The sequence below is a fragment of the Gekko japonicus genome, unplaced genomic scaffold, assembly GCF_001447785.1.
Source record: "Gekko japonicus isolate JY-2015 unplaced genomic scaffold, Gekko_japonicus_V1.1 scaffold1569, whole genome shotgun sequence".
Lineage (NCBI taxonomy): Eukaryota > Metazoa > Chordata > Lepidosauria > Squamata > Gekkonidae > Gekko > Gekko japonicus.
The window spans coordinates 202805-229257 of record NW_015169825.1 but is presented as its reverse complement, the minus strand read 5'-3'; the positions used below and the strand labels follow the sequence as shown (position 1 = coordinate 229257).

Here is a 26453-nt window from a genome sequence, read left to right as displayed (position 1 = left end):
GTTTCTCAAGAACAAGTCATGTCAAACTAACCTTATTTCTTTTTTTGAGAAAGTTACTACCTTGCTGGATTAGGGGAATGATATAGACAGTTTATCTTGATTTCAGTAAGGCTTTTGACAAGGTTACACATAATATACTTGTTGACAAATTGGAAAAATATGGTTTGGCTCCTATGACTGTTAGGTGGATCTGTAACTAGTTGACAGATCACATCCAAAGAGTGCTTGTGAATGGTTCCTCATCTTCTTAGAGAGGAGTGAGAAATGGAGTGCCTCAAGGATCTGTCCTGGGATCTGTTTTGTTCAACATCTTTATACATTATTTGGATGAAGGAACAGAGGGAATGCTTATTAAATTTGCAGATGATACTAAATCGGGAGGGGTTGCAAATACGGTAGAAGACAGAGTCAGGATACAGGATGATCTTGACAGGCTGGAAAACTGGGCTAAAACAAATACAATGAATTTCAAAGGGGATAAATGTAAAGTTCTGCTTTTAGGTAGGAAAAATCAAATGCATCATTATAGGTTGGGGGAGACTTGTCTTGGCAGTAGTATGTGCTAAAAGGATCTAAAGGTCTTAGTAGACCATACACTGAACATGAGTCAGCAGTGTGATGTGGTTGCTAAAAAGGCAGAAAATCAAACAAAACTAAATCACCAATTGTGCTGGGAAGAAAATCTATGTCAGCAGTGGCAAGACTCGTACTGGGTCACAATCTGGACCTCACCGGTGAACAACTCCACTAATTACAACTTACGGCTACAGAATTTCAAACTGATCTCAAGATGGTATATGACAGCAGTTAAATTACACAAATAATAGTGCAACATGTTGGAAAAAATGCGGACAGGAGGCCACTTACCTTCACTGCTGGTGGAGCTGCCTAAAGATCCTCCAATTCTGGAATGAAGTGAGATCCTGTATTAATGAGATCACCTCTCAGAGAATTTCCTGCATACCGGAAGTCATACTATTGAACAAATGGGACAACTCAGTTATCTTGTATTTGTTGTTGTTGTTGTTGTTCATTTGAAATTTCAATAAAAAATTATTTAAAAGAAAAAGATAATACAAGAGAACTCACATCAACACTTCTCGCAACGGCTAAGTTAACAATAGCAGCTTCTTGGAAATCTCCCATCCCTCCAACGCTAATGGTGTGGCATGACAAACTGTGGGAACAGTTCGTAATGGCGAAAATAGCAGATCACTGCCGAGGGAATCAATCACCAAACACTATTACACGCTCTAAATTCACTCAGACTTGGGTACCAGTGATAAGTTACATGACAGCTCACAAAGCACTCCCTACTAACCCCCAATATCACCGATGGTTGTTCCTGTAACCAACACTTACCATCAATACTAATTAACACAATGAGATGCTCAATAAACCTGGCCACCACACAAATCTTACATACTTAATTCAAAGGTCTGCTAAGTTTTCTAGGTTCGCTATATACTGTTGCCTATACTGGCGTGGTAAAATAAGCTCCTATATTCAGGCTGTGTTACAATTCCTTGCTATGTTGGTTGTGTTTTGTTCTGTAAACTCTATAAAAGAATTTTCAAAAATAAAAAGGCAAATGTGATTTTGGGCTGTATCAACAGAAGTATAGTGTCCAGATCACATGAAGTGATGGTACCACTTTATTCTGCTCTGGTTAGATATCACCTAGAGTATTGTGTTCAGTTTGGGGCACCACAATTTAAGAAGGATATAGACAAGCTGGAACGTGTCCAGAGGAGAGCAACGAAGATGGTATGGGGTCTGGAGACCAAGTCCTAGGAGGAAAGGTTGAAGGAGCTGGGTATGGTTAGCCTGGAGAGGAGACGACTGAGAGGTAATATGATAACCATCTTCAAGTATTTGAAGGGCTGTCATATAGAGGATGGTGCGAAGTTGTTTTCTGTTGCCCCAGAAGGGCGGACCAGAACCAACGAGTTGAAATTAAATCAGAAGAGTTTTCAGCTAAACATTGGGAAGATCCTTCTGACAGAGTGGTTCCTCAGTGGAACAGGCTTCCTCGGGAGGAGGTGGGCTCTCCTTTGGAGGTTTTCAAACAGAGGCTAGATGGCCATCTGACAGCACTGCTGATTCTGTGCACTTGGGCAGATCATGAGAGGGAGGGCAGGAAAGGTTGCCTCAGTGCTTAGTTCTTGTGGCCCTTTCTTACATGCCCAGGGAAATGCTGATTGCTACTTTGGGGTCAGGAAGCAATTTTTCTCCAGGCCAGTTTGGCCAGGGATCCTGGAGGTTCCCAGGGATCTTCTGGGTGTGGAACAGTGGTCACTGCGGGTGTGGAGGGGGGTGGTATTTGTGAATTTCCTGCCTTGTGCAGGGGGTTTGACTAGATGACCCTGGAGGTCCTTTCCAACTCTATGGTTCTATATATGTGGACTGGTAACTTCCATTTAATTGTAGCCAAAAAAGGGTGCATGTACACAAAAGCTTGTACCTTGAATAAAACTTTGTTAGTCTTAAAGGTACCACTGGACTCAAAATTTTGTTCTACTCCTTCAGACCAACATGGCTACCCACCTGCATCTATAATTTCACCTGAGGGAGTAAATTGGAGGGGTGAGAATAAATGCTTGTTTCCCATTTCTGGTGCCTGCAGAGCACCCCTCAACACACAGAGTGAGAGTCTAACAGCAAAGGTGGAGAGCTTCAAAGCAAAGACCCAGCAAGGTATAGTGGTCAAAGTGTTGGACTAGAGTCTGCTCAGGTTTGAATCCCCCCCACTGCCATGAAAGCCTACTGAGCGACCTTCAGCCAGTCATACAGAGGCAAAGCCTAACCTACCTCGCAGGGTTGTTCTGATGATAAAATGGAAGAGAGGAGAACAATGTAAGTTGCTTTATGGAAAAGGCAGGGTATACATGAAATAAAGAAATAAATAGCTGGTGCACATCTTTGATCTTATCCATAAATCTCTCACTATGAATCTACCTGTTTCTCTTGCAAGGACAGGCAGACTTCGGCCCAGGGCTATTTTGGGGCAGGAACGGAGTTCCGGCTGGCTCCCAAGTTGGCCACGCCCAGCAGGAACTCATTAGCATAACAGGCCACACCCAACAGCAGAAACTCATTAGGATTGGCTACGTTAGGGGTGTGTGGCCTAACAAGCAAAGGGGTTCCTGCTACAAAAAAAGCCCTGGGTTTTGACAACAAACAAGGTAAACAGAATAAGAAGCAAAAGGTGGGTGTGGCTGGATGAGCACACTTCTGGTAACATGGGGGTGTGGCCTAATATGTTAATATGTTGTGCTGTCAGGGGTGTGGCCTTATATGCTAATGAGTTCCTGCTGGGCTTTTTCTACAAAAAAGCCCTGCTTTGGCCTATATCCAACCACACTGTTCCAAAGATTTAAGGGCATTTCAGTTTTTGTAACAGGAGGTGGCAAATTTGTCCCTCACTGCAGTCCATTGAGCCCCCTCCCCAAGTTCTGTTTTAGAGGGGTCAAGATACAGAACACACCAAGGAAAAGCTTGAGCAGGTGGAAGATTTCAGAGTTATACAAGGAAGGCTCTGCAAGCACTGGCTTAGGGTGGAGGCTAAAGAAAGGGACACTGGCTAGCACAGGCTGCCAAGTGCCTTAGTTACAGAAACTCTTAAGAGAATCATAAGTTATATTTTCATAAGTGGCCAGTTAAATATTAATATTATACCTTAATATAGTTGTTTGACGAACATTTTAATCCGTTGTTTTTGTTATCTCTTCATCTCGGTGTCTGACCTATGTCAAGCATAAACCAAACTAAAAAAAATATTCCCCTTTAAGGATAAATAGTGACCAACTGAAAACAAGGTATCCTATACAAATACATAAGACCACATTCTCCTCATAGTGTAATGTGGGTCAAGCAAAACAAAGCATTAAAAACAAATAAAAATCAAGCTGATCACCACAGTAATCATGAGTACAACATAGTTTAAGAGCCACTTAACTGGAGATATTACGAGACTGCAATTTAGCTTGGTTGGTTGGTGTGGAAAAATGATCCCTGGTCTCCAAGAAGTTTGAGCCAAACACTGTGTATAAAGATCATCATACACAGTTTGTAGTAGTCAAGGGTATAGGTAGGATATAAGAACCATTCATTCATCAGATTTGTAGGCTGCTATGGCACAGAAACAGCATTAATAATATTTACATTTAAGCACTCATGGTTATTCTATGACCTGACTGCTGTCAGGTCAGGATTTCAGAACTGGAATGTTCATTGGGAATATTAATGTTTACGTCTTAACGATGTGGCACTCAGACACAAGTCTTTTTGAGAATGCCCCTCCCCCTACTCCCACCCCCAGCTTTCTCCTGTTTTTATGTTCTTTTCAGTAGAACAGCAAACAAGATCAGTTGGTTCACAACAGAGTCCATGTGTTCATTGGAGCTGTGTTGCTGCCTCTGAGAAAAAGCCTACCTGGTTTGGCATTCTGCTTCCAACAGTGGTTGGGCAGATACCTCTGAGACCTCATCAAAGCAGAGTATGAAGATGGTCTTCCCTCATTGCTTGTCCCCAGAGATACTTAGAAACATTAATGGAAACTCTTTAATCTTCATGCAACTTACGGATATGTGTACTTGTGACAAGTGAGAAAACCAACCCTGAAGTATAGGGACACCTTCCATGAGCACAGAGCCATTTCCAAGGCCTCAGCCAGGGGCTTGGGGGCCTGGACCTTCCCCAATTTTTTCCAGGGAGGACTGAGCTTCCAGTGCCATGCAATATTGAATTTAAAACTTTCCCATGTGGGTTCTTCCTCTCCGCTAGAAATAAGGAAGTCAGGCTCACCTTCTTACAAATGCTAATTGAGCTAGCAGGATAGACAATGGGATGGTTAAACATCCCCCCTTCCCCCTCCCTTCTCCGAGCATGTATGCTAGAGAGTCTTTAGGAAGACAGATCTCTGGAGACAGGAAAAGCTGAACATTCCTAGCAACAGAAAGAGAAGGTCTCTTGCGGTTGGATCCATCTTTGCACGCTCTAGGTTAATAACTTTGTATCTTTGTTGTTAATAGCTCTAGTTAGTTATTAACTAAGGTTTTTAATATCCAGAACATATCAGTCCTTGAATATGTTTGGTGTCTGTTGGAAAGTATAGTCCTTAATCCTCACTGTCTCCACCCACTTTCAGTGTAGCAATAGTCAGACTGTGAAGCCTCTGTTGGGCCCAACATACTTGCTGGGCTCCAATTTACATTTGGGGGAAAAGTGTGTCTCTATTTTATTTTACTTGGGTCTATTGGTCCTTGATTAAGAACAGTTGTTTTTTTCATGGTGTGTGTGTGGGGGCTGCTTCAACCACTCCTAAACTCTTTCCATTTTATTTTAAAATGGTAAACCCATTTGCATGAACAAGATCAAGGGGTGGGGGACATGCAGATCAGAGGCCTTTTAGCATTTCCTTTTGCCCTGTGTGCAGTCCAGAGAGAACATTGGCAAGGGATGTGCACTCTGTACATGTTCATGCTCTTCATTTTGCTGTGTCTTAAAATGGTGTGGTACAATATCAAATGGGGAACTAACTAGGATGTATAAAAGAAATGACAAGATTGCCCCGTGGAAACAATGGGTGAGGCTTGAAGGCCCATTGGAGATAATGGGAGCCAGGAATGTAATGGGAGCCGGGAATGCCAATTGACTTGAATGGGCTCCACTGAAATAGTTTGCAGCACAAAAAAAGTTGCAAAGAAAATGTGGAATTGTTTTTCCATTAAGGTCTTTGACCCCAGATAGGCTACTCTGGGACTGGAATGACAGGTCACAGAGTGGAATGACAGGACAGCCCCTGGGAATAGGCTCAATGCTCTGGGACTGGAATGACAGGTCACAGAGTGGAATGACAGGACAGCCCCTGGGAATAGGCTCAATGCTCTGGGACTGGAATGACAGGTCACAGAGTGGAATGACAGGACAGCCCCTGGGAATAGGCTCAATGCTCTGGGACTGGAATGACAGTCCCTGGGAGTAGCAGAGAAGTTCTGAGATTGGAATGACAGCCTTCAAAGTGGAATGATAGTCCGAGAACACTTCTACAACTCCCAGTTTCAAGTGAGCAGATTGCTGCTACTCTGAACTTTGTACATTGCTCAGAAATTGAGTGCACAGAGACTTCAGCCATGCATTTTCCAAATGAAAGCATCTGTGATGCCATAATTTAGTAAATTCAGTACAAAGTCACCCTTATGAATAAGTCAGAAACAAGATTCCTGTAAATGAACGTTCAGGAAAACTTTTAAAATATTCCCCTACAGGCTTTTCTCTGTTGCCTTCCTTACTGTCAAATTTGTGACCATTTTTTGTCTTATGCACGTGGTATGTATATTTGAAGATCTTAAAGTCACTATTCTAAAAGTGAATTTAAAAAAGATCACAGCAGGAGACCGCTGAGATACCACTATAACCATTGGCCAACTCCTACCCTTTCCTGGGTTTAGCCCAGCTCAGAGGCATGGCTAGGGGGTCCCAAGCCCCCCTAAATTTCTGGGGAGCCCCTTCCTAAATCCCACATAGCTCCACCTACATATATAGTGACAATGGCCTGTGATGTTACTGGTTCCTCCTTAGGAAATCACTGGGTTAGGTTCTTTTAAGGACCTAGCAAGCAACGCCTCTGGCCCAACTCCAGCCCCCCCCCCCCGAAATTGGAAAGGCTAGGCCTCTGAAGAAGGGTAACTTATTTTGTCAGCAAGAGATAGCCAGGAGACTGGCTTATCAGGCTTGAAAGTCACTTGCTTGTTACAGTAGAGCAAGACCCTCCATAGCCCTGGTCTAGAAGAACATACAGTGCCAGAAGTCTAGATAAAACTCCAGAAGGGTCTGCCCTGCTCTATCCTCCCCAAACACTTGCAACATGCAGATATGCATGTGTTCAGCATGATCAAGGTGATGCAATGTAGGAGTGGGGAACCATTAGTTTGGACATCCCATAAAAGGAAGTCCTTTAGAACAGCATGGGGTCAACACTCTCCCTAGTGCAGGGGGTAGTTACTGCCGGCCAGCTCCAGAGACCCAGGCATTGTGGTGCTCTGATAGGACACCTGGCTTCTCTGTGTGTGTGTTTCTCTGTGGCAGATGCTTTTCTGCCTCAGAGGGTGGAAGGGACTTAGGACCTTTCTGCATGCATATTTACCCTGCCGTTTCTCCGTAGCTGATCCTGTTTTGCTTATACTCCCGATTCGGTGCTTGTAATTCTGCACCTCCGGATTTCCCACCAGGAATTGCAAAATATGCAGATCATGCATTCTGCATCTACAGCCAAAACCCACATTTTTTGGTTAAATGTGGTTATTATCACTTGTGACCTGTGGGGGTGGCATCCAATTGTCAGTGATTTGGCCGAGTGTGCATGCAAGGGATGGGGAACACCACACCCTCTACTTTCCCCCAAAAAATGAATCAGTGAAAGAGAAAAGACAGAATTAAGCCCAACCACACTGCTAATTGCCTCCCTGCATCATCTGCAACTGGCAGAGGCGAACTCAGAGCCTTGGCCATTTCACAGAATGCAGAGAGCCTTTTGGCCTTTTTTCCCATGCCTGCCTGCATCTGGTGGGACCTGGTGCTTGCAAACATGAAAGTCTTTGGGGAACCTCTTGAGAAAAAAGCTTCTGTTATAAAGTCCTTTGCATTCTGTGCCCATAATATAAACTTCTCAATTTCATAAGACAGTACAATGTCCATCTCTGAGAAATAATTCATACCCTTCGTGATCAAATTGAGAGACTGAAATTAAGCTACTTGAAAAATCTCAAATATATAGAACATTTCTCAAAAGAAATTCACAAGTGCCACCTTGTGGCCATTTGCAATGCAAAATTCCAAACCTGCCCTGGTAAGCAGTGACTCTCTTATCACTTCCCAAATAAACAGACTGCTTTGGAATGTCTCTTAATTCAATGAAAAAAATCTTTAATGTGGGATATATGCACTGAAGCTCCTGTGTCCAAAATAAAATTGGCTGCTCCCTCTTCTAAAGAAGCTGTAAAGTTGTGGTATTTGTAATCACTTTTGGCGGCGGCCAGGGGGTTGCTTTTGTAACTCTTCTCCCTTTTATTGCTGGGATATTCCACAGCTCAGTGACCAGTACCATTGCAACAATAATTATTTCCTGTGAGGCTCATTTTGCTCATGAACTAGGAGGGGTGCAGAAGACTAGTCCTAAGTGAGATTGACAATTAACTCATGTGAATCCTAATAGCATACACTTTGCTTCATCAGAGTAGTAAGAAGGATCACCAGCTCTATTTTTCGTGGTTGACCTTGTTCCATTAATTTTGCTTTGCTAGATTATGAGTGTCTTCAAGGGGTAGTTATTTCTTTTATGTACTTGAGATCAATGATCCCTCTAAGCTGTGGAGTCTTGTGAGCAAAACTTCTACTTTGTGAGGTACTGGCATTAGAGTTGTGAGCGAGCAATTTGGCTACTGCATAAACTAGTTTGCTCTGCAGCCATCCTTCCTGAGCTAAGACAAAAATATGTGAGCCGGAGGCTAAAAAACTGTGAGCTAGCTCACACTGACTCAGCTTAGAGGGAACACTGCTTGAGATAATATGTAATCTATGTTTTCTAGTTTAAAATGGGTGTTTTTCAGAAAAGAAATGCCATGATAAGCACAGAATAGAACTTAATACAACTGAAGATGTCATAGTCTTGATCTATTTTTATTGCAAAAAGCCAAACAACAATAAATTGAAATATCAGGTAGGTGTAGGAGAGGAAGAGCAGAAATTTGTGGGAAAGATTACCAACCCCCCAATCTTAAATAGGTAGTAGCATTGTTAACAGTTTTAAATATTTTATTGCCATTTATTACTCTTGGCATATTTGTAATCCAATCAAGTATAACATTTTCTTCTTAGAAAGTCACAATCTATAACCATTAATGTCATTATGTAATATTTGTTTTAAAAATGCCATCTGAAACTAAAGTCAGAAATGAAAATGAAATTGAGCAAACTTCAGAGGACGGCGGAAGACAGGAAGGCCTGGCGGGATCTGGTCCATGGGGTTGTGAAGAGTTGGACTCAACTGTGCGAGTGAACAACAACAAAAATGACCTTTTTGGTGTATATAAACTAATTCATTGATCAAGAAAAATACAGTTTAAATGACTTGCTTTAGCATTCTGTTTAGTTGTTAGATGATAACACCATTGAAAAACATGGTGTCGGAATTAAGTTTGGAGCATGTGATTAAGAGTCGAATAGAAATCGGCAGGTCTGTTCAGAACAACATTCTTTGTTTCACATTTGAAGCCCAGCTCAAAATCCATACCTGTCACTAGATGCCAAATTTGCAAGCTTCCCAGAGGTTTCTTATCAGCTTACAGTGGAAACAGATTGCTGGATTAGATAGTCCTTGGGTCTGATCTAAGGGTAGGCATTCCCTGGGAGATGTGCTAAACACTGACATATCAGACCAGTTTAACATGCAGGGCCCGTGCTTCTTCCAAGCAGCCGAGACAGCCCCAAGTTGGGTCCAAGGCAGATAACTGGGCCTCTCCTTCCTGTCAGTGAGTCTGACCAAGTGCAGCCCTTATCTACTCCCCCTCCATTTGTAGTACACCAGCATCTTCCAATGTAGATGGTATGGGGGAGCGATGCCAATACTAGGCCAAAAAAGTTCCCAGCCCTCTGCTGTGATCTTTAGCAATGATAATCTGAAGAACTTAACCTGATCAGACATCTACATTGTCTCTCCCATTCCATTCAAGTGACAAATGCTGCTCCAGGACAAAAATTAAGGGTGAACACCCAGGTTGCAAATATCACTATCCTTTTACCTCACAGCAGTAATGGAGGTTTCAGGAAATTCTCAGCTTCCTCACCAGCAGCAAGACTCATCTCCCAAGTATCCCCACATTGCTTAGCTGTTCATCACTCCTTTGCTTCAGAATGTCAAGAACATGATGCACTGCGTTCTGCCCATGTTGATGTTTCCATGTGCCTTTCAAACTATCTAGGACATGGGGCAAGGAGCTGCCAACTCCGGTGCCACTCAAGGCCCCTCCTCTCACCTTCCCACCCCTGAAGGGAAGAACCTTCTCTTTCTGCTTCATTTCCTTGAAGGAAGACAGGGCAGGTTTTTTGTTTTTTTGCAAGTATCTCACTAAAGTTCTTCGTGACATTCATTTTTGTGTCTGTGGGAACCTAGCAAAGATGGACTGGAAACAAGTGCTTTTTCTTTCCTGCCTCATGACTTTCGTGATCCTGACTGGTATGTACGGCAATTTGTGATAACACTGCAGAAGAAGCTTTCAGGTTCAGCAAAATCTATCCCATGTCTGTGGGGCAAAGCTGACAACATTTGCCAGTTTAATGGGATGGGAGAGACTTAGACAGGTTTCTGATCCAATCAAACCATCAACTGCTAAAGGATTTAATCCCTGACTTTTGTCACCAGTAATGCTCTTGAAATCACATGCAAAACATGGGTTAAACTTAAGCAGCAGCTGCTGTTTTGCAGATTCTTTTAGGAAACAGAAATATAGAACTCCTCTTAACAAGAAGATATGCTGTTGCCCTCTGCTATTAGAGGCACATTGAAAAGCATTAGTACATTAGACAGGTTGGAATGCAAAGTTGGCAGGTGTGTGTGTGTGTCTTTAAGAAGCAAGTTAACAAGAAGCAAGTTAACATTCTTATCTGAGAGTCTCTCTTTCACGGAATTCAGAACTGGGTCTATGCTTTTGTTTTGTCTAGTCCTTGAGGGAGGCAATACTGTGGCCGTGGGTTCCCAGAAAGCAGCCGCTGGCGAATCAAGCAAGGAAAGTAAGTGGGCAGACATAATATCATCAATTATGGAATGGGGAAGAGAAAACAGGAACGAGGCATATACAATTCCTTTTAGAATTTTATCTGTCTCCTCCTCCGTTTCTCACCAGCGATCAGACACTTGTTTCCCTGCTTCCAGGTCTGAAAAAAAGAGTCTTCATGAAGGAATCAGATGCCTCTAACTTTTTCAAGAAGAGAGGCAAAAGAGCGACGAAATCCAGGGATGAGCTCAACGGTGAGACTGTTTGGAGGCTCTTTATGGAATGCTGGGATTCATTTAAGTGCTCCTTTCATCTCTGGCACTCTCTTAAATTTTCCGCCACACTCTAGAAAGCGTTATTAACTCACCAGAGTCAATAGTTTTGGATTAGGACACCCTCCTCAATTTTCTTCTTTGATTTTAAGGAATACATGAATGAATGAATCGAAACACAGTAGAGTGAACATTGTTTATTTTTCTAGGGCCAGTATTGAATGAATGGCATGGCTTCAATTTATAATTATGAAAGCCTGATGAAGGAAAAAATATATAGTAGAAAGGTTACAAAAACAGTATTTATGCAGTTCTTTGAGCAAATAAGTTTTTTAAAATTTCAATATGCATGTTTACGTGGAACGTTTCTAAATGACCTAAGACGGTCCTTGTGAAATGGAACTAGCATTATCTGCCAACTGGTTTTTGAAAGCAGAAGCAGTGTCTCAATTGGTTAAACCCCTCGATGGTATACAGAGTGCTTGGGAGGTTGTCGTGGGAGGTGCAGGGCAGGATGGTGAAGCTAATATAACCGCTTACAATATAGAGACTTCTGCTCTAAGCTACCTTTGTTAGTTTGCTGATGAAGGAAGCGAAACGTGCGGCAACTTTAGGCACCGAACGGATAGTGCCGTCCTAGGGAAACTTACCTGGGGATAAGTCTGACTAATAGATCTGCTTAGGATTATTTTGCAAATGATCATTTTCAAACCTTATTGGCAGAACTACATTAAAACAGCATTCAGAGAAATATGCACCTGATTCCATCAAAGCCCTTGCAATGGTTCCTACAGATGGGGAGGAAAACTAATCTACATGCACAAAATGTTTGCTGAATGCAACCCCCCCCCCACCTCCTTACGTCTGTTATAAAGGACAAGTGGAGCCCCGTGAGTCTCACGTGGGGGTGGGGGGGAATCCCATCACCCAATGCCAAACTCGGCATGGCTCCATGTCTCCACTGCCACCTCTGAGCCCAGTGATGTCTGGGAGCCTGTCTGGGCCCAGACTGGCTCCTGGACTCATACCACTACTGGCTGTCCAGAAGGAAGGTAAGTCTATTGTCTGCAGACAATGCTTTTTTATTTTGGAGGGAGGGGGGTTCCCGAAGTTTGCAGAACTGTTTACAGTCAGTATGTATTTAGATATTTTACGCTGTGCAAATAGCCTCTTACCCTAGAGTTTCTATGTGGGAATAAATACAACTAGGGCTCCCCTCGGCCAGGGAAGATTTTGCTTGCCCACCTGTCTTATCTCAAGCAAGCAGCGTGCAAGAGGGGCAACCATCCAACTGTCTCCCTCAATCCCAAACCTGGCATACAAAATCTCACACACAAAGGCATATACATTAAGCAATGCTTCAGAATATCCAGCATAAACCCAGGCAATTAAATAGGTGGGGAACCCCACCAGCATTGCACCCTGGAAACCTCCATACCACCCTTAGAAATGCAGCACCTTCTAAAATATGTGGTTCATTTATCAGGGGTGGAAACTAGTCAGGGGGTCAAAAATACTGATTTTACTGACCAAAATTCCCAAAAAACTGACCAAACACTGACCCAAACCTGACAAATTACTGAACAATTTAATGTCACCCTACTGATAAGCTAGCGTTTTAAATGTAAAACTAGGACTTCATTAAAAATTATCTGACCTCCACCATCCCCATAGCCATCCCCATAGTTAGATGTGACCCAGATAAAAGGATTGCACACCTTTTTATTGAATTTTTTTTAATGAATAGAGGACAATGTTTTTATTATTGTACAAAATTTAAGGCAAAAAAAGATTCCCTTTTAAAAATAATCACATACTGCAGATAATAAAACAGCAAAAACATATTAAAAACCAAACATAAAGTAATAATTATGACAACAAAACATAATTACTGTAAAGTAAGACTTGTCTTTGCTTTTACTTTATCTTTGGTTTTTTGATGAAAAAAGAACCGGCCAGCAGCCTGCCATCCCTGGTGGAGGACGTGTTGGGCTGGGCACTGGAACCCCCTAGACCGATTGATCTGCGTGATTTCAGTGTCCATGCGGACGATGTGGTTCCACTCAGGCGATGGACCTAGTGTCATCCATGGTGGCACTGCGACTCTCCCAATATGTAATGACTCCCACTCACCAGGCCGGACACACGCTCGATTTGATCTTTGCGGCAGGGGTCACAGTGGCGGCGAGCAGATTTCAGTTTGCCCGAGGGATCCGATGCCCCCTGACGGCTCGTTAGATGAGCTTGTGGAGGATTGGCACAGCTGACTCTCGGCAGCCATCGATGAGATCGCTCCCCGATGCCCTCACTCTAGTCTGGCTCCTTGGTTTACCCAGGAGTTGCGGCTGATGAAGTGAAGGCTAAGCTGGCTAGAGAGACAGTAGTGGTGCACCTGCGACAAAGCCACAATAACATCTTATAGGACATTTATGAGATCCTATGAGATGGCAGTCAAAGCCACTGAGAGTATTATGTGGCTACGATTGCATCTGCGAGCTCATGCCCAGTCCAATTATTTAGAATAATTTGGTCTATGACTGTTCTGCCACAAGGCAGACCAAATGTTAGGGAATTGGACACTGGCTGTGAGGCCTTTGAGAGCTATTTTGCAGATAAAGTCCTGTCGCTCCGTTGAGACAGTAAGTGAACTCGAGGCTCCATGCTCGTCTTCTAGTCAGGTTATGGATTATTTCAGTCCGCTCAGCCTGGAAGAAGTTGACAAACTGCTCTTAACTGTATACCCTACCATGTGCTGCCTTGACCTATGCCCATCATGGCTAATTAAAGCTGGCCGTGATGGGTTTCAGGATGCCCTAAGGGAGATTATCAAGTCCCTCTTGGAGGGACAGTTCCCTAGGGCACTCAAGGAAGCTGTGGTTTGTCCCTTCCTGAAAAAGCCATCTCTGGATCTGGATGAATTGACTAATTATTGACTGGTCTCCAATCTGCCCTATTTGGGTAAAATAATTGAGAGGGACGTGGCAATTCAGCTACAGAGCTTTTTGGATGACACATCTATTCTAGATCCTTTCCAGTCCAATTTCTGCAAAGGCCACAGGATGGAGATGGCACTGGTCAACCTCACGGATGACCTCCGGAGGCATCTGGATCGGGGTGGATTGGCAGCGATGTTGCTGTTGGACCTGTTGGCGATGTTCAACATGGTTGACCATCAATTACTGATCCATTACCTCACCAACACTGGAGTCCAAGGGCCTGCCTTGCAATGGCTGGCTTCCTTCCTTCAGGGTTGGGGACAAAGGGTGGTGCTAGGGGAGCAGCTATCCCAAAGGCACCCACTGATTTGTGGAGTGCCCCAAGGGGCAGTGCTGTCCCCAATGTTATTTAATATCTACATATACCCCCTTGCCCAGAGTGCCCGGAGGCATGGTCCAGTATGAGGACAGCACCCAACTCTATCTGTTGTTGGGCGGCCAGTCTGACTCTACACTGGAAGATCTGGACTGGGTTTTGCAAGCTGTGGCTGGTTGGCTCAGAATGAGCCAACTGAAATTGAACCCGACCAAGATGGAGGTCCTGTGCCTGAGCTGGGGCGGGCCGAGGGTAGGGATCCTACTTCCGACCTTCGATGGGGTGCAGTTGGTGCCCGCGCCAGAGGTTAGGAGCTTTGGAGTGTTCCTGGATGCCTCTCTAACAATGGAGGCCCAGGTAGCAGCCACTGCCAAATCAGCCTTTTACCACCTCCGGCTGATTACAGTTGGTTCCCTTCCTTGAATGCAATGGCTTGGCGACAGTGATCCATGTGATGGTCACCTTGAGATTGGACTACTGTAATGCTCTCTACATGGGGTTGCCCTTGACTCAAATCCAGAAGCTACAGCTAGTACAAAATGCTGCAGCCAGGCTTCTGATGGGCTTCCCTATGCAGGAGCACATCCAGCCTATGCTGAATGCACTGCACTGGCTGCTGATAGCATACTGAATTCACTTCAAGGTGCTGGTACTTACCTGTAAAGACCTTTATGGTCAGGGGCCCACATACCTGAGGGAACGCCTTTCCCCACATGTTCCCCAGAGAGCACTGTGCTCAGAGTCACAAAATCGATTGGCCTCCCAAGTCCTAGAGATGCCAGGCTGGCCACAACCAGGGCCAGGGCCTTCTCAGTGGTGGCTCTGTACTAGTGAAATAAGCTCCCAGAAGAGATCAGGGCCCTCGGGACCTTTTACAGTTCCGCAGGGTCTGCAAGATGGAGCTCTTCCACCAGGACTTCGACTAAGGAGCTGCACCAAATAACATCAAATAACTGAGAAGTGACAATGCCCTCGTCCTTGGGTCTTACCACCAACAGCCTGTGCTGTTGCCTAAATATAGAGACCAAGACAAACCAACCACCAATATAGATCATCTGATTACACTAGTATTGGTTCCACCTTCTGTAAGCATTGTTATAAGTACCTGATCACTTACTAGCACTTTATGATAATGTAGAGTTTTATTATTTATTTTAAGATTGTATATAATTCTTTACCTATATGTTTAATCTCTTTGTAAACTGCCCTGAGCCCGCTCCGGTGGGGAGGACGGGGTATAAATTGAATAAATAAATAAAGTTATTCACGAACTCTTTCGTTTCTCAACAGTTTTCTGCATTGCATCCAAAGCATTTCTTTCCCTTGTTGTCTTCTTCCATTGCTTTCTCAACTCCTTCTAGTATGAGCTGTGCCATGTCGAATCCCACAATATCCATTACCTCTACTTTCATTGTCTCATGTTTTAAGAGGTTAATTATGTTTCTATACTTTGTGGAATATTTCACCAAATCACTTTTACTCTTAGGAACAAAGTCCTTAAAGTACTTCATAACTAAACTGAAAACGATCTGTCTTCTCACTGGGAAGTCATCATGTTTCCCCAAAAATGCAGTAATGAAAATGGGAAAATACAAACTGCATTCACAAAAATCAAAGAAATACTGACTTTACTGACCAATTTTTTAAAAAACTGACAAATTACTGACCAAGATGAAAAAACTGACTTTTACTATTTTCCACCCCTGATCTATCTATTACAATTCCACAACCAGCTCTTAAACATCTTGGTATGATTGATCTGTTCAAAGGGTGGCCACAGAAATGTTTCAAAAATCTAAGACAGACACCCCCCCCAAAAAAAAAGTGGGTGCTTCTGAAAGTGAAACATGCTTTTCTTCTGCCATATGCCTTGCCTTTGCATCTCTCCTCCATAAATGTGAACACAACCCAAACTCTTACGCTGGTCTGAAATCCCCAACCTGATACACTAAGCAACAAAAGCAGGTTATGGTATGCTAGGAGTGTTTTATCTACACTTAATTTGAAAAATTCCCTCTTTGGACCTTGGAATGCTTCTAGTGACTTATCTCCCTCAGACCAACACACACACACCTCTTGACTGGCAAGTGCCAAGCCAAAGTCCAAACAATGACTGACTCCCTCTGACCAGATTGACAGACGTTTGAAAGCTCTCCTCAGCTGGCGCTGACCAATCAGAGAGAAGGGGGTGCACGCAGGCAGCAGTCTGTCAATCAAACTGTGCTTTACAGTGAGGCATTAACCCCAAATCTCCCAGCTCTCTGAATTTGATGCACTAAGCATCCTGCTTTTGGAGGTCAGTTTGTCACAAGCACATCTGCAATAATCTGCTTCCTTGAGTAGTGAATCATCTTGACAACTCCGTCTTTCTGCAGATTTCTCACCAGGTGATATTTCACATCAATGTGCTTGGAATGTGGACTCACATCTTCTTTCTGAGAAACATGAATGCAACTTTTGTTGCCCACATACACTACCACAGGTACATCTAGGCCCTGTCCTTCAGTAGTTGAAGTAGCCATCACATCTCTTGACAGCCTTGTGCTGCTGACACATATTTTGCTTCAATAGTGGAGTTTGCAACTACATTTTGCTTCTTGCTTGACCAGCTTATAGATCCTTCTCCAAAGGAAGCTATATTGCCACTAGTAAGTCTCCAGCTCAGTCCACATCCATATAAGTAACTAGTTTAGGGCTGTCATTAGCAAACAATTTAAGATCTGCAGTATTCATTAGGTACCTCACAAGGGTCACAAGAGCTTTCCAGTCTCTGCTTGTGGACTTTGCAGTCTTTCTATGTAACAGTCCCACAGCTGAGTTTGGTCTGGTTAAAGTGGCTATGTACAAGAACTTACCTATCACTTCATTATATCGGTTGCCTTCAGGTAGCTCTGCAGAGTCCTTCTGTTTGATGTAGTTTGGCTCCACTGGAAAGTACTTAGGTAATTCCAGTTTCAGGCTCTTTACTAGGTCTTTAATCTTGACAGATGACAAAACTGCCATCTGGTTCTCTCTTTATCTGTATGCCTAGGTAGTGTACCATTTTGCCAAGTTGCTTAAGTCCAATGTCTTTACTTAGGTGACCTATCATTTCTTTACTGTCAGCTGGATCTTCACATGATGGCAACAAGTCATCCACATAAGTAAAAATGTTCCATCTTTGCATTTGGTGTAGAGGCAGGATCAGATTCACTTCTCTTGAAATTTGCCTGGAGTTGCATGTCGTTCAGTTTACTGTTCCATGCCCTTGCAGCCTGTTTTAGGCCGTATAATCTCTTTTGAAGCTTGCACAAGAGCTTCCTTGTTTTTCTCTATGAAACCAGGCAGCTGCTTCATGTAGATTTTTTTCTTCTAGATCTCCATACAGGAAGGTGGTCTTCACATCTAGATGGTCAACCTGTATTCCCTTGCTTGCAGCGACACTAAGGAGAGTTCTTATAGTGTGCTTTACCACAGGTGCAAAAGTCTGATCATAGTCCTCTCCATACTTTTGGGAATATCCTTTAGCCACCCGTATGGCTTTGTAGCATTAGATCGCCCCATCTACATTGTGCTTCAGCTTGAAGACCCATTTGCATCTGACTGCTTTCTTTCCTTTGGGAAGCTCTGTGAGTGCCCATATACGAAGCCTGTGTAGAGCATTCAGCTCCTCTCTTGCTGCTTGCTTCTACTTCTGTGCCTCTTGAGGTGGTAATCAGGAGATATCAGCAAATGATGTTTCCACAGTCTCTGCAAGCAGATTCATTCTCCGGGGTGGCATACCTCTGTTGGAGTGCATTGATCATCTCACCTCTCTCTGGGTCTCCCTGGGTTACCCCTATGGTTCAGGCACATCTGATGGAGCATCTCTGGCCTCCATGGTTTAGGTACAGCTGGTGGAGCATCTTGGGCAGCCACATCAGTCAGAATTGCCTCAGGACCTGCTGCTTTCGCCTCTTCCTTGATGTCAGTCACATCAGCTGCGAGATGACCCACCCTAAACAATGGTAACAGGTAATCTGAGCTCTTTTTTTGAAGTAGAGAAATCTGGCTTGGCACCCTGCAGTGTGCATTCCTTTCTTAATGGCTCTTGGGGCCTCCTGATGCCAACTCTGCCATTGCCAGAATGAGCTCTTGCCCTGGAGCCTCCGTGGTTTAAAAGCAACTTTGTTCAGAAACTGATCTGGCAACACTTATAAATCTTTAGACAATGCTTTTCTACAAGAACATTCCTGATCCACAGAATCAAAGCTCAAACTTCCTTTTATCTCCAAATAAGATATTAAATGTAGGAAACTTGAAGGGAGAGAATGAAACAATGAAGCTGTTTGCACTACTTCATCTATGGGTTCACCCGTATCGGCAAACTGAAATATCTTGTATGGAGCTTGAATGCAATCGAAAATAGTCATTCTCTGTAAATTTTAAACTGTCCAGGTTATCTCTTAGCATCATTCTTGCTGACCACCCTGTCTGCTTGTTTGCATTAACCAGGGTATCATACAACTGTTTCATTTTTGTAAAGTCTTGAATCTTAGACAAATAATTAACTGAGAGTGAACTCATGAGTATGCCTTGCACATATCAGTTGTCTGCTTCCCATTTATTCTGTTCATCTTGGGATGAGCTGGTGGAGGGAATATCATTCTCCAGATGTTCCTCCGGTGATTGTGAGCATAAAGCAAACCTTAGATGCATGTGCCATTCAGCAAAGTTATGTTGCATGAGGAAGACTAGACGATTATTTCCTTCCCAAGTCTTAGCTATGGTTTTTCTTTTCCCTGTCTCTCACTCTCTCTCTCTAAAGGCAGATTCAACTTTAGGTATTGCAGCACCAGCTTGCTAGAAACCAGTACTAGTTTAGCTGGTTACCCTTAGTTTAGCTGGGCCCATAACCTGTTGGGTTAGCTTGTATAGTTAGTCTAGTAACCACTGACCATTTAGCAGAATGCATACACTTCTAGTGCAGGAGTGCGTCCAATCAGGGTAACAAAGCTTAGAGTGCCACAAAGGTATACAGAGGCACATTTTCAGTTTAACAGACTGATACTAGTCTCTTTATTCTAGAACTACAATCTGGATAGGAAAGAGGAGAGAAAGGATAGTATTCTAGTCTAGCTAACTAAGCATGGACTCAGATGGTGAGAGGCCATCTGGGTCACGATGGCAAGATGGGGACAGCATGCCCTCCCTCTTGGTGTGCGCAGGAGGAAGAAGTCCAGGGGGGAGGAAGAGAATGAGTGGAAGGACATTGTTCTCTGAGATCTCCATTCTACATGTCAAAGGGATAGTGACAGGAGAGTAAACATAGGAACAAAAGGTCAGCATGACTAGTTATCTGTCTCTCTTGCCATGAAGTCTTGAGGCTGAGGCAAGGGATAGCGCCTTCACTTCCAACATATTCTAGGACTGCCTTACTATTTCCCTAACTAGACCTGTTTGTCATCTGAGATCATCCCACTGTCTCCTTTGATAGTTATTTACTTTTTATGAGACACGTCTGGCCTCTAAAATACCCTTCAGTTTTTGGGTGGCGGTACCTACCCCTTGGAGCAGACTTCCAGAAAAGATGGACAAAGTTCCTTCTGTGATTTGAGTTCCTAGGCTGTGACTTCAGTGAGTTTTTGCTTGGAGTGTAGTCAAGGAACCCATTTGCCATTTCAGTTGAAAAGCATTCAGAAGGACTATGTTCATATTTTGCTCTATTATCTGAGCAATTATAGGTCCTGCACTGAAGCAAGTGAGGCATTTCAAGCCAAGAGAAAGCAAAATGAGAAGGCTCACTTCAAAACTGGACTACTTTGGATGGGGTTTTGTTTTGGTTTAATATTCCAGATTCACATTACTCTCACTACTCCAGGTATTGTCTGCAAGACTCCAGCTGTCTTGGGTTTCAAATTGCTGGAGTGAACCCAATCATTTGGTAACATTGGCCATTATTTTCTGAAATACCGTGAGGCTTTATCATGCATGTGGGCTGGAGTACTCTCTCTCCCCTACAGCAAAGCCACAAGAGATTCTACTGAAAGGCTCAAGTAAGATTTGAGGCTGCAAAAAGGTTTATATTGACCTTCACTTCCTTTTCATACCCTTCCCCACCCCAACACTGTGCTTAATTTTTTTAATGCAGTGGAGACCCGCCAGATGTTGGCTGCTGACGAACAAAGGAGGGAATACTATGAGGAGCAGAGGAATGAGTTTGAGAACTTTGTTGAGGAGGAACGTGATGGTAAGAACATAAGATCAGAAAGGATGGCACAAAAGCAGACACTTGTTACATGGTACAAGACTTGGGATGCTCTCCAAGCATGCATGCCTCTGATCACTGCAAACTCTGTGGCCCAATATCTTAGCAGCTAGGAGAATGTGGAAAGTACAAGTTTAGGTGGTGCCAGCTCTCTTTAAAAAAAAGAGGGGAAAAAAAGAATTGCCTCATGGTTTAAATCCTACTTTGGGTAGAAAGACTGGCTGTTGTGCAACGCTAAGCAACTGCAAGAAAGGAATCTTTCTTTGCTCTCAGGTACCCCTGTAGAGTCTCCATTTCATGTCTCTCAACTCACGAGTCACTTGATATTGCTAGGACACACAAGTTCCTTCTTGTCTAAGGTTTCCAATTGTTCTGACTTAGTTGAGACAATTCAAAAGAACACAATTCTGTACTGATTTAAAACAACCACCTTCAAAGACCGGTGCAAGAGAGAAGCAAATACCATTTGAAACATACTCTAAAAGTGGAAATTACTGTAGCCAAGATACTACACTTGCTGCTCAGGAGTTATTAAGACTCCATACTCAGCTGTGTACAGCCAGCAATTGAAATCCTTGCCAAGTACTTTGATACTCTGTGACGGGCAGTAGCCATTTTGTTGAGCAGGCAATTGTGGAGGCTTTGATTCAGCCTTAACTTTCCCACTAAAGCAAATACTCAACCCCACCTTCTACTACTTTCAAAAGGCAAGATTGTCATATGTTGCACTTGCAGGGATCTTCACTCCTTGATAGCAAGTTTTAAAAGTAATTGTGCTAGTTGTCTTATTTAACTTTTGAGGCTGTAGAATTAGATGAAAGTTTACAAGAGGCCATTTGGACCATGAGAAGGCTTGCAATGGAAACAAGGGCCATCTCCAAACCCTGCAGGACAAGGCCACTGGAAAGAGCAAATCCAGCACTGTTTGCATCCCTACCATATGTCAGGGCTGCTGCTTGTGAAACACGTGTCTATGTGTGGAATGACTAATGTTTGGACCCTTGCCTGTTCCTCAGGAAATGTAGTCATGGAATGTCTTTGGATTCATTCCCAAAAAAGATGGTAACGAATTGGTATGAGTAGCTGCCTTCTGTATTCATTTGTGTCTCTTGATCACAAGCAAAAGTGCTTCTTCTTATACATATTTTATTCCTATCTGATTTCAACAGGATAACCACATCATTCCCCACCACAACCAGACAGCTAACATTAATGAAGGAGTAAAAGCTCTATAGAGGTCTCACCACTGCCTAGAGAGTATATTGATATTGAGGTGGACTATGTTTGTCAGTCATGTCACTAAAAGTGAACATTAGCCCAGCTAATTTTCTTCTTCAGAGGACACTCTAGTCAAGGGTTGTTTTTTTTTGGGTGGGGGAGGTATAACCCCCCCTCCCAATATTTCTAAAGCTACAGAGACTCTGGCAGGAACACAGCTGGGTACAAGGTCCCTACTCTTACAGAAAAACATGCAGAGCAGCACCAAGTGAGCTTACCTTCATCTGCTGTGTGGCGGGAGGCAATGCACACCACATCCCTTGTGTTGGCAATATATACAACTAGGAATAAGGCCTATTGTGGAAATAAATACAATGAGCTTGTATGGCAATTGCCTCTTGTTAGCCGCCCTGAGCCCATGTGGAAGGGCGGGATATAAGCCAAATAAATAAATAGGCTCTGGGAGAGTGCCAAGGCTGTGGGCACTCAGCATCATTTTGCCATGGCAACCTCAGCAGGGTATAAGAAGAGAGAAGAAGAGATTGGATTTATACCCCGTCCTTCACTTGGAGTCTCAGAGCGGCTTACAAACTCCTTTCCCTTCCCCTCCCCACAACAGACACCCTGTGAGGTGGGTGGGGCTGAGAGAACTCTGACACAAACTGCTCTTTTTCAAGGACAGCTGTGCCAGAGCTTGTGACTGACCCAAGGTCACATCAACAGGTGCAAGTGGAGTGGGGAATCAAACCCGGTTCTCCCAGATTAGAGTCCGCACACTTAACCACCACACCAAACTGGACACAGAGTCCACCATTTTTTCCAGGGGAACAGATCAATGCCATCTGGAGAACAGTTGTAATTCTGAGTGATATCCAGCTCCCACCTGGAGATTGGCAACAGTTGTTCCCCATGAGGGAATGACTGGTTTGGAGGGCAAAGTCTATGGCATTGTACTTGTCTGAGGCCCCACTCCTCCTCAAACCTCACCCTCTCCAGGCTTCATCTCTCAAATCTCCAGGATTTTCCCATCTGGAGCTGGCAACCCTATCTACTTCCCAGCCAAGCATCAACCTACCTTCATTTCCCCCTCATTCTTCAGTTTTTTAACTCCCTCCCCACCTGCAGCCTCTACCGTGCTCTGAAGCTCTGACTGCCATGTCACATTGGCTGTCCTGGGGGGGGGGGCATCTCAGCAGGGTATAAGGACACAGAGTCCACCATTTTCTCCAGGGGAATGGATCAATGCCATCTGGAGACCATTTGTAATTCTGAGTGATCTCCAGCCCTCACCCGGAGATTGGCAGCAATGGTTCCCCATTATGGAATGGCTGGTTTGGAGGGCAGAGTACCTGTCTGAGCATTGTACCTGCCTGAGGCCCTACTCCTCAAACCTCACCCTCTCCAGGCTTCATCTCTCAAATCTCCAGGAATTTCCCACCTGGAGTTGGCAACCCTATCTCTTTCCCAGCCAAGCATCAACCTACCTTCATTTCCCCCTCACTGATCAGCTGTCCATCTCACCCCCACAAGCAGCCCCCACCGTGCTCTGAAGCCCTGACTGCCACATAACCTTGGCTGTCATAGGGGGGCCAACTCAGCAGGGTATAAGGACACAGAGTCCACCATTTTCTCCAGGGGAACTGACAATGCCATCTGGAGACCAGTTGGAATTCTGAGTGATCTCCAACCCTCAGCTGGATTTTGGCAACAGTGGCTCCCCATGAGGGAATGGCTGGTTTGGAGGGCAGTCTATGGCACTGTACCTGTCTGAGGTCCCATCCCTCCTCAAACCTCACTTTTTCCAGGCTCCATCCCTCAAATCTCCAGGAATTTTCCACCTGGAGTTGGCAACCCTATCTCCTTCCCAGCCAAGCATCAATGTACCTTCATTTCCCCCTCACTGTTCAGCTTTCCATCTCTCCCCCACCTGCAGCCTCTACTGTGCTTTGAAGCCTTGGCTGTCATGGGGGGAGCGGCCTGTCAGCAGGGTAGAAGGACACAATGAGTTTTCTCCCAAGGCCAAAATAGGTGTGGAAAGGACCTTTTACTGACAGAAACCAAGCTTGGTTGACCAGCAGCAGGCACTGAGGGGAAAGTAGGCTTCCCAGCTCGTAGTAGGGAAATACCGGGAGATTTGGGGGGTGGGTCCTGTGGAGGGCAGCATTTGGGGGGGGGCAGAAGGACTCAACAGGAATTTCCAAACCTGGAGCTGGCAACCATACTCAGGACTGGGCCCAATGAGTTCCTCACAGAGGCGTAGAAAGGGTTTTGTTCCTTTGTCTATTTACCGGCAGAACCAAGCTTAGTTGCCTACCAACAGCCACTGAGGGAGAAGTTAGAATGATTTGGACAGTGGCCTCTATGGCATTCTATTCAGCTGAGGCCTCCCCTCTCCCCTCCCCAAACTCTGGCTTCCTTAAACTGGCTTCCTTAGCTGGAGCTGGCAGCCCTATGAGTTCCTCACAACAGCCACTGAGGGAAACCTTTGTCCCAGACAGGAGCTAAGCAAAAGAACTGTATTCATTGGGAGACAGAGTACTTCTGACACAGAGCACAGTGGTTAAAAGGGGAGTGGGCGGGGATGAGGAGCACACCTGGCCAATGGCATGCCAGTAGTCTTGACTGGCAGCCAACGGGCCAATGGCACGCCAGTAGTCTTGACTGGCAGCCAACGGGCCAATGGCTGAGGGAGCGCATGCAATCTAGTCACCACCATTCGGCAATTATATATGAGAGATAGCAGTAATATGCCACTGGGGACAATTCAGACTGATCTGTCAGCTATACTCTAGTGTAGAGATGACCAGTAGGCTGCTACAGGAGTGAGGTGGGTGGAAGGGGAAATTGTATATGATGAGCTGGTTTTCTCCTGAGATACAGAACTTACAGGATGTTGTTATAGTGGCTAAAAAGACAATAGGAGCATCTGAGGAAGCAAGTTAAGCCCGCATTCCAATGAAAGGTGAGCATTAGTTATGCCAGCTGCCTCAGAATTTTACTGCACATCTCTTCCTGTAGCTAAAGTACTCAGAGCTAAAACATGGCAAAGATATTCCCAGTTGTTCTGCATTTTCCATATACATGTGTGGAATGGAGGTAAAACTTCACTAGCCTCTGGCACCAGTATACTCTTCTCACCCAGTCAGAATCAGTTCGGGTCCTCACCTGTTACCTCCATTAAAAAAAAAAGTAGTTAGGCAGTTTTAGGGGTTTCTTTGAGCTCCAGAAAGGAGAATTGTTGCTGGTTAGGTACTGAGAAAGCTCTGCCATGATGACTTTGCTCATTTGAAGGCTCCTACCTCCAGTGGGTAAGAGCAGCAGCTGCCCATTCATGCAGTCTCTGCAGACATCAGGAGAGCTTCCACAGTTCTTTCATTCCACAAAATCTGCAGAACAGAAATGTTCAGATGGGCATTTTTATAATGGAATCAGAACTGTGTTCAGATGGAACAGTCTAGGAAGTTATCTTTATATGGGTATAGGTCTGTAGTCTGCTACAATGATTTATGTTGGTATCAGCTATGAATGTAGGCTCAGACTTGATCCCATTTTAGGCTTAGCCTTTGGTTTAAATTCTTGATCAAGTGCCCAATATACCACACCTGGTCCTATTGGTGTTACTCCAAGCTTGGCATTACCCCCAAATCTTTCAAAATCCATTCCTTGTCCATATTTTCCATTCTGTTTCTACCCTTGACAGTGGACTAGTCCCTGTAATTAAAGGGGTGCAGTGTTTCTAAAAACTATCTCCCCTTTCCTCCTCCTCCTTACAGAGCAAGATGAGAGAAGCCGAGAACAAATTGAGCAGTGGCGCGAATACCACTATGATGGCCTCTACCCACCATATTTGTATAATCGCCACATTGTCTAAAGTAACTGGAGGAAAGGACTGTACACAGTAAGAACTGAAATTGTGGCGATTTGGTCCTTGGCAGGACCATCACTAAGGCAACCTTATTCGTGCCACGGCTACATTACTGATCTTTCTCTCTGTTGAACCTACTGGCATGGACTGTGCTCCTAAGCTGCTTTGCTTTGTATTTTGAGGCACCTGCAGATAGAAGAATCTGAACCTTGACGCATACAGCAAATGAAGGAAAAAGGATCAGACCTGTCTATATCTGTGCAATTCCACTTAGAGTAGGCTTTTGTCTAAAATAATCACTACATTTGGAGAGGTAACAAAGCCAGTTTGTGCAGTCATTGGAGTATCTGGTGTGTTTTTTTAAAAAAATTGGGGGGCAAAGAATATTGTCATAATGTTGCATTTGTTTAATAAAGGTATTTTAGCCTATTGCAATATCTTTAGTTACGTCATATTGTCATATACTTGAAAAGGACTTTTCCTCTTTAATAACAACTCCTTGAAGTATGCATGAATTAGCAAATTAGATAAATTTACAAATAAACAGATTTTGCATCCAATACATAGCATGTATAAAATTCTGGGTTACCTGGAAATTTTCCCTGGAACAGTGGTAAGGAGCACAGCAAAAAACTGGGTTTTGAGACGGTTAAGTGTCACTTTTATAGGTTCTCTTGCAACTTCTTTTCTGCTCTTAGTAGCCCCCTTAGTTGAGAAAGGGGGTTCCCCATCTGTCAGCACCATCACAGACTATTATAGATAGGAACAGACTGTTAAGTAGGATGGAT

The 26453-nt window shown here is 44.0% G+C and overlaps 1 protein-coding gene across 1 annotated transcript; it reads left to right on the top strand.

Moving 5' to 3' along the window:
* Positions 1 to 10173: 10173 nt before the first annotated feature.
* UCMA (upper zone of growth plate and cartilage matrix associated) lies at positions 10174 to 26037 on the top strand. Its single transcript, XM_015417239.1, has 5 exons — positions 10174 to 10234; positions 10720 to 10788; positions 10931 to 11026; positions 20466 to 20564; positions 25574 to 26037. Exons 1-5 carry the CDS (start codon positions 10177 to 10179, stop codon positions 25669 to 25671), a joined length of 420 nt encoding a protein of 139 aa, XP_015272725.1. The 5' UTR covers positions 10174 to 10176; the 3' UTR covers positions 25672 to 26037.
* Positions 26038 to 26453: the final 416 nt, after the last annotated feature.